Source organism: Artibeus jamaicensis, unplaced genomic scaffold, assembly GCF_021234435.1.
Source record: "Artibeus jamaicensis isolate MK-2021 breed Jamaican fruit bat unplaced genomic scaffold, CSHL_Jam_final contig_563, whole genome shotgun sequence".
Lineage (NCBI taxonomy): Eukaryota > Metazoa > Chordata > Mammalia > Chiroptera > Phyllostomidae > Artibeus > Artibeus jamaicensis.
In genome coordinates, this window is record NW_026521889.1 from 46,043 (window position 1) to 66,030 (window position 19,988).

A 19,988-nucleotide genomic window follows, 5' to 3' on the forward strand; every position below is an offset into this window, starting at 1 on the left:
TCTGAAGTCGGTAAGAGAGAAAAAGATTAAGTAAAGAAATAATAGAGGATGAAACCCCTAACGTATAAGTTATACAATTAGCATTTTACTTATAATGAGTACTTCTATTTCTTAATTTCCCCATAAGCTCATGGTGGTTTATTCCTAATTGGAGTCAAAACCTGGGTCACGGCAATTGGTCTACATACAGTACGTTGGTTGTTTGGTGTTCTTTTGGAGATTGTATTCATTTATTTTTAGAGGGAGGGGAGTGAAGGAAGAAAGAGACAGAAATATGGCTGTTTGTTTGATTCTCAGGTACCCACTAAAACTGTTGGGGACCTGGCCCACCACCAGAGCAGGGGCCCTGGCTGGGAGAAGAACCAGCAAACCTCACATTCATTGGCTGACACCCATTCCACCAAGTCACACCAGCCAAAAAGAGCTGTCTTTTTGCTCATACCTTTGTAAAGGAAGGTGAAGTCATAAATTCCACCAAGCCTACTACCACACATGGGCCAAGCAATGCAAACAGTCACATGGGTGGCTGGTTTCCACTTCCCACCTCAAGGCCTCATTTGCTGTCCTTGGGACCAGGGTATTCTCCACAGATTTCTGCATGGCCGCTTCCTTCCCAATATTCAAGGTTTAGCTGGTATTCCTGGATTTCGTGAACAAAAACACCATCTAGTCCCCTTACAATCTAACAAAATTAATGCCTTTATTTTCCTACTTAACATGTGGGTGGGTGTTAACCATGGGACTCTGACTCATTGAGAACCCATGGCTGTAACTGAACAAAAAGGAAGTAAAAAATAAGTACATAAATAAAATCAAAGCAAAACAACACAAAAAGAAAACCCAGGGACTATATGTTGAACATATATCTGGGAGGGGGTGGAGAAAGTGAGGTATTTTCCTGAGTATATACCTCACTGAGTTAAGATCTCATGGCTGAGAGCTTGTGATCCTTAAAAAATCCCATCATAATGACAAAAGAGGAAGATGACTGTTGGTGGGTAAACATTTAAGAACATAACCATGGGAAACAAGTTAAATTTCATTTGAGTGGGAATGTTGAGCAAGCAAGGGATGGAAGTATTTCTTAGAGGAGTCATCAGAAAACATCACGCACAAAATGATACTCTTCTGAATTTTCCCAGTGTCTCCCAGTCCTCCCTTGCACCAGAACTCCAGTGTAGGTGCACAAAGGCAGTCCTGGGAAGCAGCCCTGTCTCAGACTACTGTAATGCTTCAAGGAGTGGCAGACTCTAGCAAACATTCCAAGGCCTTGCCTCCGAACTTATCCATCCTCCAAGGGCCCTGAGAGAGAGAGCCATGCCTACCCACACAGCTACCTTAACCAGCAGGAGACTTCTTAGAACTATATCAGTCTTTATTTGTATAGAGGATGTCATATGACATTAAAAGAACAGGTGCATGGCACTATCAGGTGAGCAGAAAAAATCAGTACAGAGGCAACTAGGAAAAGTACAGGAAATGCCATAGATTCAGTTATGTTAAACAAAGGTTATCATGATCAGGAGAGTCATTGATCAGACCATTAGAACTAGCTGTATGTGAAGAACTGGGCCCTGTTAAGAGGCCCAGGGATGTAGGGCCTGCACAGCAGAGGCTGATTCGGGGAGAGAAAATCCCGACTCCTTGCCTTCTGGTAAATGGGTGTGCATCCCTGAGGAGGACGGCCATTCATTTACTAAGCATGGGTCCCTCTTTATTTCATTCTCTGTCCTGCTGTTGCTCCCTGGAGAGCCTGGCTGGGAGGGAACAGAGATGGAGAGAAGGGAGGAAGTCAGAGGAAAGAAATGGGGGCACGGAAGGCAACTGTGCACACCCAGGCAGAGGCCCTGCTCCCTTTCTTGGCCCCTTGCTCCATGGGGCACTCCTCCCTGCCTAGGTGGAGGACTCAGAGTATGGTTTCAGAGGCTTTTGACAATGGAACCTGTTATTTCCTGTGATTGGGTGTGCTTTGGCAAAATGTCCACTGTGCAGTGAACAGGGATGGCTAGGGACCAGGTTTCAGGCGATAGCTATAGCCATAGCCATAGCCATAGCAGTGCTTGACTCCCTAGGTGTTTTTCAGTACCAGATCTGTCTTCTGAGTCCTCTGTCCTTTGCCTGAGTTACTGCTTTTTAGCTTTGCACTGAAACACGAATGAAGGGCAGAAAGTGCAGGGCATAGCACAGGGGACATATTTTGGGTGCACTGGCACTGTGGGACCCTAAGTGGGAGCACAGCTGCAGATTTCCTTAAAATGACTTCAGGGAAGCCACCGGGAAGCCAGTTTCAGTCTGCGCGGTAGATTCCTTCACCATTTTCCCTCAGGGCCTGGGGTTTACTGCACCTGCTGTTGCGTCATGTGCAGCCACTGGCTTCTCTACTTCCTCTGAGGCTTCCAGCCAGCCTCTGACATACGGGTCCTTGGCCTCCTCACCACCACAGCCCCTGCAGCTGGGCGCTGCTCTGGGCGGGCCTGGAGTGGTGGCCCCTGAGGGCAGTCTCCAGGCCAGACTTCCCTGAACCGGAGGGGAACAAGGTAGGGATTCAGAAATTGTCGGGCAGAGTACACCTCTTGCCTGAGCATAAGTAGAGCCGGGGTCCACTCTCCCCTGTGCATAGGGAGTGAGTGGCAATGCACACCTTCATTTTGTCAGGCTTTCTCAGTGTCTTTCCCTCGCAGCAGGCTCTGTTTTCATGTAAAGGTACAAGCGCTCCTGGTCTCTGGCGCAGTGAGCTGTTGCTTTACTGCCCCCACAGGTCCTTTGCAGGCAGGAGGGGGAGCAGGGGAGCTTCTGTGTGTTGTGCCTGGGTGTGGGCGGGGACTTGACAAAATCCCCTTTGAAGTGGACCGGCTCCTCTGGAAGTAACTATGTTCAGATTAAGATCATAGCCACTATCATCAGTGCTTCAACAGCAAGGCTTGGTTAAGTAGAATAAACGTTTCCTAAGTGGTCAAGATTTGCTTATGCTTTGGACATCTGTAGTATACAGTAGTATTATCTTAAGCACTCATATTAGTCTAAACTGTTAAACTGCCTCTTTGTATGACTGCAGGAGAGTTGACAGGCTTATTGTGAAAGCACGTTTGTAAGGCCCAGGGACATTGGAAACAGCATTTGCGTGGTTGGGAGAGAAACAGTTTTGGGAGGAATAGAGGGTGTGCTGATATTGCTACATAAATTAATGGAGAAACCATTTGTAAACATATGGGGAATATAACACATGATACTTTCTGTAGCTGGGTGTCAAAAAGCTTTGAATTCTGTAACATCAGAAGTATAAACATATTAACATTGTCACAGAAAGAGACATCAGAAGAAGGCATTACCTACAAGTAAAGGAACATGAAGTTCTTAAAATTCATTGGCAAAATGATCCTGATATCAATTAAAACTCTGTGCTCTGGTCAATATAATAGTGTCTAAGAGATGCACATCAAATAATTACATAAGTCTTTAGATTTGCAAATGAGGAAAATGTCTATATTCCACTTCCACAGTAACGTCATAACTAGAAAAAATTGAATTGCACCTTTGAGGAAGGATAGAGATGGATAAACTTTTCTCAACTTGCCCATGAGGCAAGAGAAAGCAATGCTGTTTACCTTGAGGTGAGACAAACCATGCAGCTCCACATTAGGAAACACTTTCTAAACAATCACACATGTAGTTGTCAATTGGAGAAGCTGTCTCTTTGACATGGGAGGGCTGGTTGGGCACATGAAACAAAATTTGTCAGATACATGGATTCTTGTGAAAGGAAAGGTGTCTTCTTTTCATACGGGGTAAAAAGCAGAAAACTTCCCTCCAAATACTTCATGAATATCTTTTTTTTAAGGTTTTATTTATTTACTTTTGGAGAGGGGAAGGGAGTGAGGAAGAGTGGGAGAGGAACACCAATGTGTGGCTGCCTCTGGTTTGGCTCCCAAACGGAACCTGGCCTGTGCCCGAGACTGGGATGCGAACCATCAACCATTTGCTTTGCAGCTCAGTGCACACTCCACTGAGCCACATCAGCCAGGGCTACTTCATCAATATCTTGATCAGCAATACATTCCCCCCTAATGCATACCACAGAGAACACAGGCACACACCTTTCAAAGCAGACATTTTCTTGTCTTTTCCTGGGTCAGGGGTACCCATGGGAAACTGTATAAAGTTGTACATATTTCCCTTAAGTACATTCCAAACTACAAAGTTTCTTACACCAAGTGCAGGTGGAAAAGCCACATACTAAGTAATCAGCCCAAGAGTTGTTTGCACATGTCCATACAGAGAACAAGCATTTCATGGCCAGTCCTAAAATGTCAGGTATCTGTCCCAGAATTGTGTGTATTCTGAGTGAGTTTTATTGTGTTGGGTCTGTTTCAAGATGAACTGATTTTGTATGACAAAGTGAGCTTTGTTTCAGAATAAATACACAGATGGATATTGGATACATCATTATGTATGAACCACCACTTTTTACCTCACGAAGTTCTAGGAACCAAAGTGGAAGGCTCTGATATATATATGGTCACCAGACATGAGTTCTGTAGAAAGCAGTTCAAGGGGATAGAGGCAACAACTAACAATGGTAAAATGCATTAAATTAGCTCAAAGTTTGCATTGTTTTACTGCAAGGTGGTTGAGATGTTTTGCACAGGAACTATTTCTGTCACTTTTACTCAAAAGTATTAGAAGTTTTAGTACTTGTAAAGTATTTTTCATTGTCAAAGTTAATATTCAGTCTCAAGAAGCTTACATTATATTTTGCTCCAAAAGGTTTAAATATAAATTGGGATATTTCTACCCACACTAATGTATAGTTTTGCTATACTCCTCCTCCACTAACTCCTATGGTGGCATCCTTGTAATTTAAAATATTACCTAAGTGTACTCCACCTGAGGGATGCTCTCTGGCTCTGCCACTTGCTCCTCTTCTACTCTGCAGGCTTCTTGTGCCTCCTCTGTTTCTTGAAATAGTGGCAAACTCCATCTGCTACCACTTTGAAAAGATTGTTTGCTGGCTTGCTTTCCTTTAATGGTTTTCTGTCTACAGACTAAAGAGATTACACAGAATTTAGGTAGCATTAGCATTACCTCTAAGTGACATAAACAGATGAATGGTTTTTGCAAACCTTTTTAGCACCATGACTGAAATCCAAATCAGAAATTTAAAAAAAAAATTTTCGCCCCTAATACCTTCCTCATATATGGCTGAGTCCTTCATCCTGCCAGAGGTATGAGACATTCCAATGGTAACTGTCTTCGCTTAGCCACCCAACTGAGATATATGTATATTATAAAAGACCCTTGAAGAATCTTCCAGTAGTAACAGAAGAAGACTAATACAACTCACTTACTGGAAGAAAATATAAGCATTACTTTTTGCAATGTTTGTGTTACTCGTTTTCTGTGTTTTGACCATTTTCAATTTTTTTTAAATATGCCATAGATATCTTAAAATATGTGCTATATAAAAAATGAGACTTTCCCCGCTACACACAAGCTAAGTGGACCTTTCTGATGCTGATTCAAGGTGGGTGTGCCTGTGTATGTTCTAGGAACCTATGGACCTTTCCAGGGAACTCTCCTGTGAGACTGAGAGTTTCTCCCACTCCTCACAGGATGGTTCTGCCTCAACCCCTAGAGGTATTTTCAATCAGAGGTTTGAGGCTTTTTCTGCTCAAACTGGGACTGTGGGTTGTGCAGTCAGTCTCAATCCTCAGTTGTTTCTCTCAGTTTTTCTGCATGTGAACAGGAAACCAGCCAGTCCACCAACCCCTACCTTGCTGATAATTGTACAGCCATAAGGTTGGTGAAAACAAGACTGGGGTACAGGTTCCAGGATGTGAGAGTAGGTAGAAGCTGTAAACACCAGGATACCTGCTGGAAGAGGAAACCCAAGAACAAAGGAACCAGCAACAGAGAATGATCGGAGAAGGTGAAGGAGGGAGTGGAAGCCACAGTAACCTCGATCCAGGACATATCCGGAAATACAACTAAACAATGGAGAAGTTACCCAGAACAAACAACTGAACAAGAACAAGAGAGAACCCTTGAAGTGTTGTACACATGGAGAAAAACAACTTCGAAACAACCTGTCCTCGCCTGCACAACAAAATACAAGAGGTGGTGGACAGAGGGACCTTTAGTTAACCAGTTGGTGGGAAGGACCCATGCAAGAGAGCCCAAAGAGACCTAAAGACAAGTACAAGACCAACATAAACAACAGCCCAAGGTCAGTGAGCTTGGGAGATCAAGGAGATGGCACCACTGAATCTCACGGGTATTTTACCATAGACATTCACACCTGAAACCCATGGAGTCAGAATGAATCAATTTAAGAAGCTGAGGCTAACAAGAAGAGTCTCACAAACAGTGGGAAGACAAAGAAACAATCCCCAAATGAAAGGAAAGGAGGAAGCCTCAGGAAGAATGCTAAATGAAATAGAGGCAAGGCAGCTATCAGATATTGAGTTCAAAGCAATCATTATCTAAAAAGCTCAATGAGTTTACAGAGAATTACCAGAAACCACAAGGAAAGTAAAATGAGCTGACTAAAAACTACATCAACATGAAAAAGGAAATGGAAAGTATCAACAAGGGCCAAGAGGAAATGAAGAATACAACTTCCAAACTGAACAACACAATAGAAGGAATCAAAAGCAGGATCACTGAAGCAAAAGATGGGATCACTGAGCTGGATGACAGAGAAAAAAAAAAAACCCAGAAAGAGCAAGAAAAGGAAAAGAGCCTCAGAAAGAATGAAGAAGAATTACGGGCATACAGGACAATAAAGAAGAATAACAGCAAGGGATAGAAACCCTCTTTGAAAAAGTAATAATGGAACAGTTCCCTAATTGGATGAGGGAAAATGACACACAAATCTAGGAAACACAGAGTCCCAATCAACAGGAACCCAAAGAGACCCACTTCAAGACAAATTATAATTAAAATGGTAAAATTCCAAGACAAAGAGAGGATCTCAAAGGCATCAAGGAAGAAAGAGGAAGTAATATACAAGGAAATGCTTCATGGAAACGCTCCAAGCAATAAAAGAATAGCAAGAAATATTACAAAAAATGAGAACCAGAGGCCTGCAACCAAGACTACTTTGCCCAGTAAGGCTCTTAATCAAGATGGAAGGTCAAATAAGAAGCTTCCCAAACAAAAGAAGTCTAGCTAGACCAATGGAACAGACTAGAGAGCCCCAAAATAAACCCAAGTCTCTATGGACAATTAATATTTGTAAAAGGGGGCAGCAACATAAAATACAGTAAAAATAGCCTCTTCAATAAATGGTGTTGGCAGAGATGGACAGCTACATGCACAAAAATAATGAAACTCAAGAATCAAATCACACCATACACAAAAATTAATTCAAGGTCGATAAAACATTCAAATATAAGTTGTGACACCATTAGAGTCCTAGAGGAGAACATTGGCAGGAAAACGTCAGCTATTTCATGCAGCACCATTTTTACTGATATGTCCCCCAGTGAAAGGGACATAAAAGAAAGAATAAACAAATGGGATCTCATCAAAATAAAAAGCTTCTGCACAGCTTCTCAGTACTAAAATAAAAAGAGAACCAACTATATGGAAAAACATATTTGCCAATACTATCTCAGATGAGGGTTTAATCTCCAAAAGATATAAAGGACTTATATGACTCCACTCTAATAATACAAGCAACCCAATTTTAAAAAGTGGCCAAAGGACTTGAACAGACATACAGAGGACATATAGAGGATCCAGAGACACATGAAAATATGTTTAGTATCACTAGCTATCACAGAGATGCAAATTAACACCACAGTGAGATACCACTTCACACCATAGAGAATGACCATCATAAACAAAGCAACAAATGAGAAAACTCTTCTCTGTTGGAGAGGTTGTGGAGAAAAGGGAATCCTAGTGCACTGTTGGTAGGATTGCAGACTGGTACAACTACTGTGGAAAACACTATGGAATTTTCTCCCAAAACTATAAGTGCATCTGCCCTTTGACTCAGCAATTGTACTCCTAGGATTATATGCTAAGAGCCCCAAAACACCAATCCAAAAGAACCTCTGCACCTCAATGTTCAGAGCAGCACGATTTACAATAGCCAAGCACTGGAATCAACTTAAGTGCCCATCAGTAAATTAATGGATCAAAAAACTGGTACATTTACACAAATAGATCATGTGTAAAATGTACACATGATACATTTACACAATGGAATTCTATGCAGCAGAAAGAAAGAAAGAAGGAGCACCTTCCCTTTGTGACAGCATAGATGGAATTGGAAGGCATTATGCTAAGTGAAGTAAGCCAGGTGGTGAAAGACAAATGCTGTATGATCTCACCTTTAGCAGGAATCTAATCAACAGAACAAACTAACAAGCAAAACCTAACCAAAGATACTGAATTGAGAACTGGCTAGCAGGGGCCAGAGAGGGGAGGAGGGAATTTTAGAGGAAGGGGGAAGGATTTGAAGGGACTAGTATAAAGGACACATGGGGAATATCAAGGGGGGAGTTGAGACCAGAGGAAGGTGGGGAGGGCTGTGGGGGCGGGCTGGGATGGAGGTAGAGGGCAGAAAACTGTACCTGAACAACAATTAAAAAAATAATAATAATCTGGCGGAAAAGGAAGAAAATGAACTACTCAGTTATTCCTGCAAAGTGATTCACTGTTTAATTTATAGGCTTCATCATTTTTAGCATTTGTTCTGTTAAATTTAGAAATATTTCCCAGTATAAAAGCAGCTCCATATTTATGGTAGGTGTATTTCCCCCCCTTTTTTTCATTATAAAGGGGCATTTCCTAAAGTTGCCTAGTGCAGTCCATCTCATTTAAATACATGCCCTTATACCCTGGCTGGGTACCTCACTTGCTTATAGCATCATCCTGTTAGGCTGAGGTTGTAGGATCCATTAAGGCAAACTTGCCTGGTCAAGGCAAACACATAAACCAGCATGAATAGGTAGAACAACAAACTGTTGTTTCTCACTACACCTTTCTCTCTATCCCCAACTTTCTGTCTCTCTGAAATCTATAATAACAAAAAAGTAAGTATGTAAGTAAATAAATAACGAGTGATGAATCCCTAAACTTAACTTGTACAAGTGGTATTTCAATTATAATAAATGCTTCAATTTCTTAGTTCTCCCATGACTTCCTAGTGGTTTATTCTTAAGTCTAGTCAAAATTTGGGTCATCTTAACTGCTCAACATACAGCACTTTGGTCTTGTGTCATTCTTCTCAAAGACGTTTGTTTGTTTGTTTGTTTATTTGTTTGTTTAGAGAAGGAAAAATAAAGAAGGGGAGAGGAAGAAAGCCGTGTAATTAGTCTCTCACACATCCACTACTGGGGAGTTGGCCAGCAACCCAGGCACATGCTCTGACTTGGAATAGACCAGCCACCCTTTCATTCACTGGCTCAGACTCAATCCCCTGAGCCACACCAGCCAGAACTGCTGGTTTGCTATTATTTTGTAAAGGGAGCTGAAGTCATAAGTTCCACCAATCCCTCTTCCACACATGGGCCCAAGCAATGTAAACAGCCACAAGGGGCTGCTTCACCCCTGATGGCCTCATTTACTTTTCTGGAGTCCAGAACATTGTCCACAGGATTCTGCATAGTAACTTCGTTCATAAAATTTAAATGAAGTATCCCTTAATCTTCATGAAGAAAAAGACTGTCTGCTCCACCTAAAATCCCTAATTAAATCAATGCCCTTATTTTCCTACTTAACATGTGCCTGTGTGTTAGCCCAGGAACTCTGACTCATTCAGAATCCTTTCCCAGTTGACACATCACTGTCTAGCACAGAGCCAGTCTTCAGTAAAATAGCTGTTGAATGAGCAAATTCAGGGACAGTACACAAACTACATTTCTTATGCTAGCAGCTAGGAAGACAGGAATCTCCATCAATTATGCATCACAAGCCAAACAGATTTTTGAACCCAACATAAATCAGGAGCCAAGACCAACTTTCATGTATTAAGAAACTTTAAAATATGGAGGATAAGCAAAAGTGTCACTACAGACTGAGTGCCTTCACTATATCAGAAGGCAAGCTGCCTAAAAAGTGGAAGTTTGGTCAGATATGTTAATTATGTTCCAGAGTACTGCAACTGCTTTCCCAACAAACAACTTAGTATATGGCGCAATGAGTATTAGTGTGTACCACAGTATAAAAGGAAGAGAAATTTGGAGCCAGTTTACCACCTCAGCTGATGAAATAGAAATTTCTGTTCCCCAGGCTGTCTTTGCTTGGGGCAATTCTTAACACACCCATAAAGTAAGGCTTAAAATAACAGCCAGAAGGACTGGAACTATCTCAGAGGTGAAAAGAAACAGAAAACGTTGTGGGATAATATAAGGAAAAATGTTACCAAGTCAGAGTCGAGCATAGAGTGAATTTCCCTGAAAGGATAAGGATATCCTAGTGATCACTGAAGTATTTACAGGGAATAAGGGAGACATATAATGCTAAGGTTTTTAGATCCAGAAGGGAAACAAGAAACTGTTGTGTGCATTAATACACTGAAGACTGAATCAAAATTAACTCTGGACCAGTGCTGTGAAATAAATCATAGCATAATATCCCTGCACACAAGATGCCATCTTGTTAAGGACAGAACAGCCCAAGGGGCTCTTGACAGGGGCAGGAAGTTCAGCTACTTAGGACACCCACCCTCTGCTGGCTCATGCCACCTCCTTTCTTCAGGAACTGAATACTTCTTTGAATGGAAACGGGCTCCTTAAATAGACACATTTTTAGCATTTCTTCCAAAATAATGGGAAGAGCTCTTTCCCTACATGACTCTCTTTGCTTTTTTTTTATACTACAGAAACGTTTATGCATCATATGCAAGAGGTTTTTATAAACACTTACTTTTTTTTACTCTATTTACCTTAGAGGGGAGTTATTCTTAATGTTAAAGCTCATGAGGCTGAAAGCCTATTCAGGTTTCTAGGCACAGGCTAATGCAAAATGCACTTTATGTGGCATGTGAGTTAAGCTAACGTCCATTTCAACCTCCTCCCAAACACATTCACCAGTATTTTTTTTGACCAGAAGAAGAGCAATGGAAAAATAATTTGTCTTTTATGGCCCTGTCCAACTTTCAAATTTAGAGAAGCAAAAGTGTAGTAATGCTCTTGTACCCAGAAGCAAATCCATCTGCCTGCCTCTTTAACAGCCAATACTGGAGAGGCAAGCAGTGCTGATGTGAAGGAAAGTGGTCCCTGTAAGTACTGGATACCTGGGACAAGGGGAATTATGACTCAAAGCCCATCTCCATTTCTCACCTGAGGCAGAGCTTTTTATAAGGAGGGAGAGAGGAATAGAACCAAGAGATGAAGGGAGGGGATTGAAAAGCTCTCTGTGTGTAGAGCAAGGTCTCACTGCGTAACCTTGGGAAAGTTCTACAGAGCTGAAAATGGGCAGTGTAAGACTGGTTAATGCTTGCAGGGCCCACACTGAGCAGGCAGCAGTGCTCAGGGAGGGCCCAGAAACTGGGTCTGTGGGTGCTTCATGGACGGACACTACCTGAAGTCCTGAGGGAGCAAGCTGGCCAAGGGGAGAGGCTGACTGTGGTGGCTGAGGGGGGTTCTGCTCAGGACCGCCACTCTGAGAGCATCGGATATGAGTTGAGCAGCCTGAGTGAGTCCAGCAGCCTTCTCTCTGTTCCATGGCCATCCTCTCCATAATGTGGTGACCGAGTGGCATGTACAGGCATGGGCCTTTGCCTGGCTGCCCAGTGCCTGGTGACTGCAGCCAGAACCAGGATAAGAGAACTGGTAGTGTACAGCTGCCCAGCCACATGTCCAGCACAATGGTGACTGTGGCTGTGCTTGCACTCAGCAGCACTCCATGAGCCACTTGTGTCACCATAGCACCCGCCATTTGAGAACACTTAAATGTATGGGGGAAAGAGCAGACAGCTGTTCCTTTAAAAGAACATCAAAAAAGCTTTGAAATTTGTAACATTAGAGGTGTACACATATTAAATTCATCCAAGGAAGGGGTGCATCACCCTAAGTGAAATAAGCCAGGCAGAGGAAGACAAATAACATACGGCCTCACCCAAAAGTGGAACCTAGTCAACCAAGAAACAAGCAAGCAAAATATAACCAGAGATATTGAAGTTAAGAACAGACTGGTAAAACAGATTGAAATTAGCTAAAAGTTTATGTCATTTCACTGCAAAGCAGCTGAGATCTACTGCACATTAACTGTTTCAGTCACTTTCATAACCATGAGAATTTTTAGCACTTGGAAGTCCTTTTCATCATCAGTGTTAATTCCCAATCTCAGGAAGGTTAGGTTTATGTTGTTTGGAAAGGGTTAAAGATAAAGAGACATATCTATTCCTGAAAACTTTTTTGCAGTTATGCGTTCCATCTGAATTAAATACACCCCCTTTCACCACAGCAAGGCATGTCACTTGCTTGCAGCATCATCCTGATAGGCCGAGGTTGTGCAGTCCATGGCACACCCAAGAACCAGCTAGTGTATCCATCAATAGGTGGAACAACGAACTGTTGTTTCCCTCTTTCCCTTTGTCTCTCTCTCCCCCTACTTCTGGTGTCTTTCAAATCTATCATCAAGAAAAAAGGAAGCAAGTAAATAAATAATTAGTAAATGACAAAATCTGTAGAGTGTAAGTTTTACAAGTGGCATTGTAATTATAGCATGCTTCAATTTCTTAATTTCCCCATTTCTTCATAGTGGTTTACCAGGCTTAACTGAAATTTGGGTCTTAGTAACTGCTCCATATACCACACTTTGGTTGTCTGGTATTGTTTTCAAAGATTCCGTTCATTTGATTTTAGAGAGAGAGGTAGAAAAGAAGACAGAGAGGGAGAGAAACTTGGGTATATGGTTGTCTCTCCCCCATTCCCTACTAGGGACCTGGCCAGCAACCCAGGCATGTGCTCTGACTCGGAATAGACTGGCCACCCTTTCATTCACTGGCTCAGACTCAATCCCCTGAGCCACACCAGCCAGAACTGCTGGTTTGCTATAATTTTGTAAAGGGAGGTGAAGTCATAGGTTTCACCAACCCCTCTACCACACATGGGCCCAAGCAATGTAAACAGCCACAAAGCACTGACTCCCAGCTGAAGGCCTCACTGGCTGTTCCTGAGTCCAAGACATTCTCCACAGAATTGTGTGTGACTGCTTTCTTCCCAACATTCAATATCAGCTAGTATCCCTAGATTTTCATGAACAACAGCACTATCTTCTTTACCTACATTCTCTAACTAAATTACCTCCCTTTTGTTCCTACTTAACACGTGTGTGCACCTTAAGTCAGGACTATGACTCATCCCAAATCTTTTGTCAGTGGACACATCACTGCCTTGCACACAGCGGATCCTCACTAAAACAGCTGTTGCATGAGGGAAGATTGGGGACAGTGTGTACACAAGCTACACTTCTTCTGCTGGTAGCCAGGAAAACAGGTTTCACCATTCACCACTGCTCTTCACAAGCCAAACAGACTTCTGTACCCAACACAAAAGCAGGAGCCAGCCCAAATTCCCAGTGTTACAAAAATAGGAAGGAAAATTAAAAGTGTCATTAGGTACTGAGTGCCTTCACTGTACCAGAAAGCAAGCCGCCTAAACAATGGAAGTTTCGTCAGATATCTTAATTATGTCCCGCAGTACTGCAACTGCTTTCACCACAAACAACTTTATTATGTGGGATAAGGAGTACATGTGTGTATACTCAGCACCTACAGTACAAAAAGAGAAAAGAAATTGGAAGCGCACTTACAAACTCCATTGATAAAGCAGAGATTTCTCCTTGTAAGGCTTTCAGTGGTGGAGTGATTCTTAACAAACCCATAAACCAAAGCTTAAATGCACAATGAGGTATAGGAACTATCTCAGAGAGGAAAACACACAAACTACATAGTGGGATAATCTAAGGCAAAACAGGACCAAGAAAGGGTCTGGAATGGAGTCACACTCACTACAATGATACATAAATCACATTTAACAATCACTGAAGGGTTAATAGGGCATAGGGGACTCATACAATGCCAAGACCTTAAATCCAGAAGGGAAGAAAAGAGACTGTTGTGTTCATTACTGCCCTAAAGACAGAATTAAAATAAACTCTGGACCAGTACCATGAAATAAATCATGGCACGTACATTTGGAAAAGTCATGCTGCTCACAAGATGCAGACTTGTTCAAGACAAAAGAGAAGAGACAGGGGCAGGACGTTCAGCTACTTAGGACATCGACCCTCCACTGGCCCCAGCTACTTCCTTTCTTCAAGAACTGAACAGCTGTTTGAATGGAAAGGACCCCCTCAAACAGACACTTTTCTCCCCCCAAAGTTTCTCCCCAAAATCATGGGAAGTGATCTCTCCCTGATGTCTGTCTGGGCTTTCGTGTTAATACCTTTGATGTTTATTGTTGTTCATGTACAGTTTTCTGCCTTCCCCCTACCCCACCTCACCACCCCATCTCTGGGCTTTTTTTTTTAGTGCATCAGGAACTTTTTATGCATAGTTGGTGATAGGCTTTTATCAACACTAACCTTACCTCAGCTGTCTTTACCTTAGTGGAAGTTATTCTAAACGTTAAAGCACTTGAAAGCTGAAAGCCTGTTTAGGGTTTTAGTTGCATCCTAATGCAAAACACACTTAATGTGACATGTTGCTAACAATAACGTCAACTGCAACCTCCTCCCAACTACACTTGCCAGTACTTTTGAGACCAGAAGAAGAGTGATGGCAAAATAGTCTTGGCTTATACGGTCCTCTCCACCTTTCAAATTTAGAGAAACAAAAGTATCCTGAATCGCTGTTGCTACCAAAATCAGATTCAGCGGCCTGTTGCTCCAAAGGCAAGTGCATGAGAGGCAGTGGTGTTTGTTTATGTGAAGGAAAGTGGGCCGTGCAAGTGCCAGCCACCTGAAAGAAAGGACATTACATCTCAAAGCCCACCAGCCCCTGTCAGTGGAAGCTTCTTCTAAGGAGGGAGAGGGGACCAGAAGAAAGAGACCAAGGAAGGGGGTTGAAAAGATCTCTGCCCACAGAGCAGCACCAAACATTACCATGAGGCCTGTGGACGTCCAGGGTGCATCTGTTGGGATTCACGCTTGCTGGCTTTGTTGTCATTCTGGCTCCATGGTCTAAGGTCAACCATGAGCAGGCACCAGGCAGCCCTAGGATGAGGACCTGCATATTGAGTAGTTAGTCCCTTGGATTCTGATGCAAACATGCTCTTCATGTATAAGCTACCTGCTTGGCAGAGTCAGTACTTGACAGAAACAATGTCAACAGAGTTGGTGAGGCGGGAGAAATTTCCTGCTCAAGCAACTTTCCAGGCTTACACTCTTAATGGAAGTACATAGCTGGATAATCATTCAAACACTGACTTTTCCATCGATATGTTTTTCAGCATCCATAGCCTCCTCATGGCTGGCAAAAGCAATAATAGCAAAGCTTCTGTCATTGCGTGTGTCATGATCCTTTAACAAAACAACTGTACATTTAAATGGTAAACTTAATATGTGACCTAAAAGACAACTTCCCACATTTTCAAAAGCATCAGCCCTTGGGAGTTGCTCACTGGGCCTCTTCATTGGATACAAGGGACACAGCTTGGTAACAAGCTTCTGAAAGGCTTTTATCAATAATAACAAAACCAGAGTTATACATCATTTTACTTTTAGAAGACCATGCAGTGAACGTAATCCATATAGAGTTAAGCTGTATGTATCCCAAGCCATGCACTGCCTCCACAATACATTTATTATTTCTCTCCTTTTTCCTTCTGCAAAGACAGCGGTAAAGTGGACTATTGACCTGGTCCTGCTGAGCGCTTTGGCAAGAGAAGAGAGAAGCTTGAGGAAATTGCCCATGTAAGTGTCAAGCACCAAGAAGGAGTGTTAATTGAGCCCGTGGAAGGTATAGGCATATAGGGTCTGTTTAGAGTGAGTGCTCAGGCACCTTGGCTCTAACAGTTGCCATTTGCTAATGGGCCAAATTTGCCAAACAGTGCCTTTAGAGTCTTTTCATTGCTCTTTGTACTGAGGCCTCCTATGAAGAGCCTCTCAGGCCCACCGGCTTCCACCATTGTGCTCTGTGGGATTAAAGATACACACAGAGCAAAGAATACATGTAAGTCAAAGAGGAAATCACACAGCAATTTACTATTCCAGTCAAACCGCATACTAAACCTGAGTAAAAATTGTAGTTAAAATATGTAACCCTTAGAGCAAACTGTGTGCATTCCTTCCCAGGGCGTCCCCAATGGCCCAGTCAGAGGAGTGAGTGGCCATCTTCTGCTGAGAAGCTCACCTGCTGAGGGCCGGCATACCAGGCATCAAGGCACAGTTTGGGACCTTGGCAAAGGTGTTCAGGGGCATGGGGGAAGGCAGCGAACAGGTTAAGCTGCATTTTGCAAGAAGTCCCTGCAGGAAGGGTAAATTGCCAGAGGACTGCCCAAAGCCAGAGCCCTCCCTGACAGTGGAGCCAGTACAACAGATCAGAGGACATACAATTCACCAGCTTGTCTACAGTAAGTGGCTGCCCTCAATTTCTAGAAGTGTTTTCCCTTCAGCAAAATTGTCAGTCTCGTGCTGGGTAAAGTGGCTGTGTTGGTAGGCATGGCTCTCTCCAGCCACTAGGAGGATGGATAAGTTCAGAGGCAAGGCCTTGGAATGTTTGCTAGAGTCCCCCACTCCTTGAAGCATTACAGTAGTCTGAGACAGGGCTGCTTCCCTGGACTGCCTTTGTGCACCTACACTGGAGTTCTGGTGCAAGGGAGGACTGGGAGACATTGGAACCGCATGGCAAGTCTGCCTAGTGTGCCAGAGGCACCTAAAGTCCCCTCACTGTTCTAACCTTCATTCCTGCAAAGCCCTGGTCCTTTGCAATGAGCAGAAACCAAGGAGCTTCCCTACCTTCTTTAGGAGCCTTCATTTCCAGAGTGGAAATTCAACAGTTTGAGCTACCCTGCTTTTAAATGACTTTTTTAGGGTACCCGCACCCTGATTTGATCCTTTGACCACCTGGGGCCTGGGCAGGCTTTCCATTGCATCCACATCTTATAACCTCAAGATGAAAGAGCTCACTCCATCCTTTTAATAGCCAACAAACAAGCTAGGGAAGAGTGACTGTCAGTGTCACAAGTAGTGCTGGCATTTTGCCAAAAACAAAAGTTTGTATGTATGTATCACCACAGAACATGAGATCTCCTAGACACATGATATGAGTAAATTGCAGCAGATGGCAGTCCCATATTAGACACTGGAATCACTAAACTCAGGTGTACTTACAGTGTTTCAGGTAAAATGATTTTGAAATCTCCTACATCTGTGTAGGGAGGGATAAGGAGGACCAAATTCCAAGAAGTCTCGTATGCAAAGGGACTGCCTCTACATACAAACTTTGCAGTGCTCATTTTGTGTTCTCCCTTGATATTTCTCTTATTTTGTAAGTGTTGCATACACTGTCAATTTGAGGAGTTTTATAAATAAACCCTTTGTGCCATCTACATTTTGGAAAACAATTGTAGACTGAAGAATGTTTTTATCTCCTTCATTCAAAAGTTATCTAGCTCTTGAAGGTTTACAGTTTCTTCTTTATGTGATATTAGAGGGGAATACCATTGTGTTCACTCCTTGCAGCGTGCCAATATTTTGCCTGAGACAATGATTCCGAGAAAGATGGTTTATGACATTCACAAATTTTGAACATGCCTAATATCACCGTTCATTCTTGCTCATGTTGATGTTTAACTCAGGTGTTCCTGAGCTTCTTAATGCACCTCTGCTGGTGTGGGAAACTCCAGAAACCAGACAGGTGATCATTGAAAGGTGATATGCATCCCTCTTCTTCTCTCCCAGGTCTTAAAAAGTCATCTTGAACTTTGCTTGGACTTTTATGAATTTCAAATAAACACTCATACATGGTTTTTAGCTAGTGGATTGGACTGCCTAGGTTTAGAACAGGGGCCACACTATGCTACACATTCGTGAAATTATGTCCACATTTTCGAGTGAAACCATGTGTACAGAGAAGGGCTGAAAATCACCTGAGTATTCAAATTCAGTAAGGAGGTCCAGATACAGGCTAGGCACATCAAGGTGTTTTGTGGTTTTTTGAGAGACAATATCAAGGCTATATTAGGACAAACCTGCCAACATAACTCTAGTTTTCCACATAACACATATTCAGGTATCTGACACTCTCATATCCCACATCTAACTCAAGTGAACTCCTCTTGTATAACTATTTGTGCATTTCTGGGGAAATGAATAGCTGTCTACTGAGTGCTTTTAAAATTCTCCTGCTTTTGACGAATCTTTTTCTCAGTATTGTATTGGGAGATGAAGAATTTTAGATAAAAAAAAAAGAGAGCCATCAGGGTTGAGACCTGTAAAAACCACAGGGTCAGATGTTTGGGTAATATTCATTCACAGTAAATATTATACCTAACTCTTACCTCTTACAGGGAAATGTTGTTCGATTTCAGGGACATAGTTTTCAACACCAGTACAACAAAGAGGATGGTGAGTTCAAAGTTAGGGTAGAGGCAGATTTTTATTAATACATGAACATCACAAAAAGTAGTGGACTTGGCAACAAGTAGATCCATAGCTTACCCACCCTGAAAAGCAACGGTTGGCCTAGGTGAGGAATAGTGCAGTTGAGAAGAGCATGAAAAGACAATTAGCCCTTCAGGACAATGGCATGGACTCTGTCCCCTGTGCTGTACCGTCCATGCCCATGAGGATTTGGTACCTATCCGTCTGTACTGCGGTGTCCCCTTGCTCTTGCACCTTTACTGTTTACTCTTTGACCTTTCAATTCCATATGATAGATTTTCAAGTCCTCTTACATCTAAGGTCCCAGGACTTGCACAATCCCAGGAACTTCATTAACATACTTCCTTAAATAATACCCTACTTTTAAACACCCACAACATGTTCAGACAACTGTGGAAGTTGAAGTTGGAAGGTTTCTGATAAAACTTTATACACACAAGTGTCCAAGAAGAAGTGGATTTTGTGCAAGCACTCCTATTCATGATCATCACCTGCACTCAGTGGTAAGAAATTCAATTCTCACCCTTCCAGATAAATCAGTATTTGTGAGAGCATTCTGATAAAACCACTGAGCTACATCAAGTTCCACACAGTTCAAGAAATGTTAACGAATGACTGCAAAATACAGCACTTCTTCACACTGGGGGTCCTTGACTTCTTTCCCATGGGATACATTGTTGGCAAAGTTAACTTGATCCCCTTGATTTCAGTGGGAAACGTGGTGTGATTGCTGTTTGTCCCACATAGGCATGTGCTAGTTTAACTTCAATAAGAAAATGGATGCTTCTTGTTAGATGTGTTAAACCATTTGTATCTGTCCCCATCATCCTTTTAAGGCCACTACACTATTATTCCCTTATAATATTAAAGACATTCCAAGAGTCACAGTCGTTCAGAAAAAGGTGGTTTTGTACCCTTGCCACCGGCTTCCTCGAAGCTTTGTACAGGGTTCAGCTTTCAAAGAGCAATATATAATTTGTTTAGCTTCTTAGCAAGAAAGAGGTACAGTGGGTGATGAAAAAGAAACACAGCACTTCATTTTGTAGGCAGCAATGTTATACAGGGCACATTTAGGACAAAGGTGAATTCTACCCTCCCAGGTAATTGCTTTAATGCTACATAAGAAGTGAAATCAGACAAAATGAGACAGTTTGTGCAAACCTTCAATGAGGGAACTTGAAGAAGCTAGCTATTGGACATTTAAATTCCGTTCTATTCATCACTTCAGCACTAACAGAACAACTGTCAACTATTCACCTCCTTTGTCTTCTCCAAACCAACATTTTCCTTTTAGCAATGTTACCCAAGGATCCCAGCAGTGGCACTTGGTTTTTCTCTGTGGGAAGGAAACCTGGTACAGGACCTACTGTTGTCTTCCAACATGTGTTCAAGGACCTGTTTTACATCAGCTTCCCCATGAATCC

The 19,988-nt window shown here is 42.4% G+C and overlaps 1 protein-coding gene across 1 annotated transcript in view; it reads right to left on the bottom strand.

Annotated features, from left to right (window-relative positions):
• Positions 1–2,322: 2,322 nt before the first annotated feature.
• LOC128628173 (testis-specific Y-encoded protein 3-like) overlaps positions 2,323–19,988 on the bottom strand; it is a 51,290-nt gene continuing 33,624 nt past the window's right edge. The window contains 1 exon segment of the mRNA XM_053670355.1: positions 2,323–2,517. Within this exon segment, the coding sequence (XP_053526330.1) occupies positions 2,323–2,517 (195 nt within the window).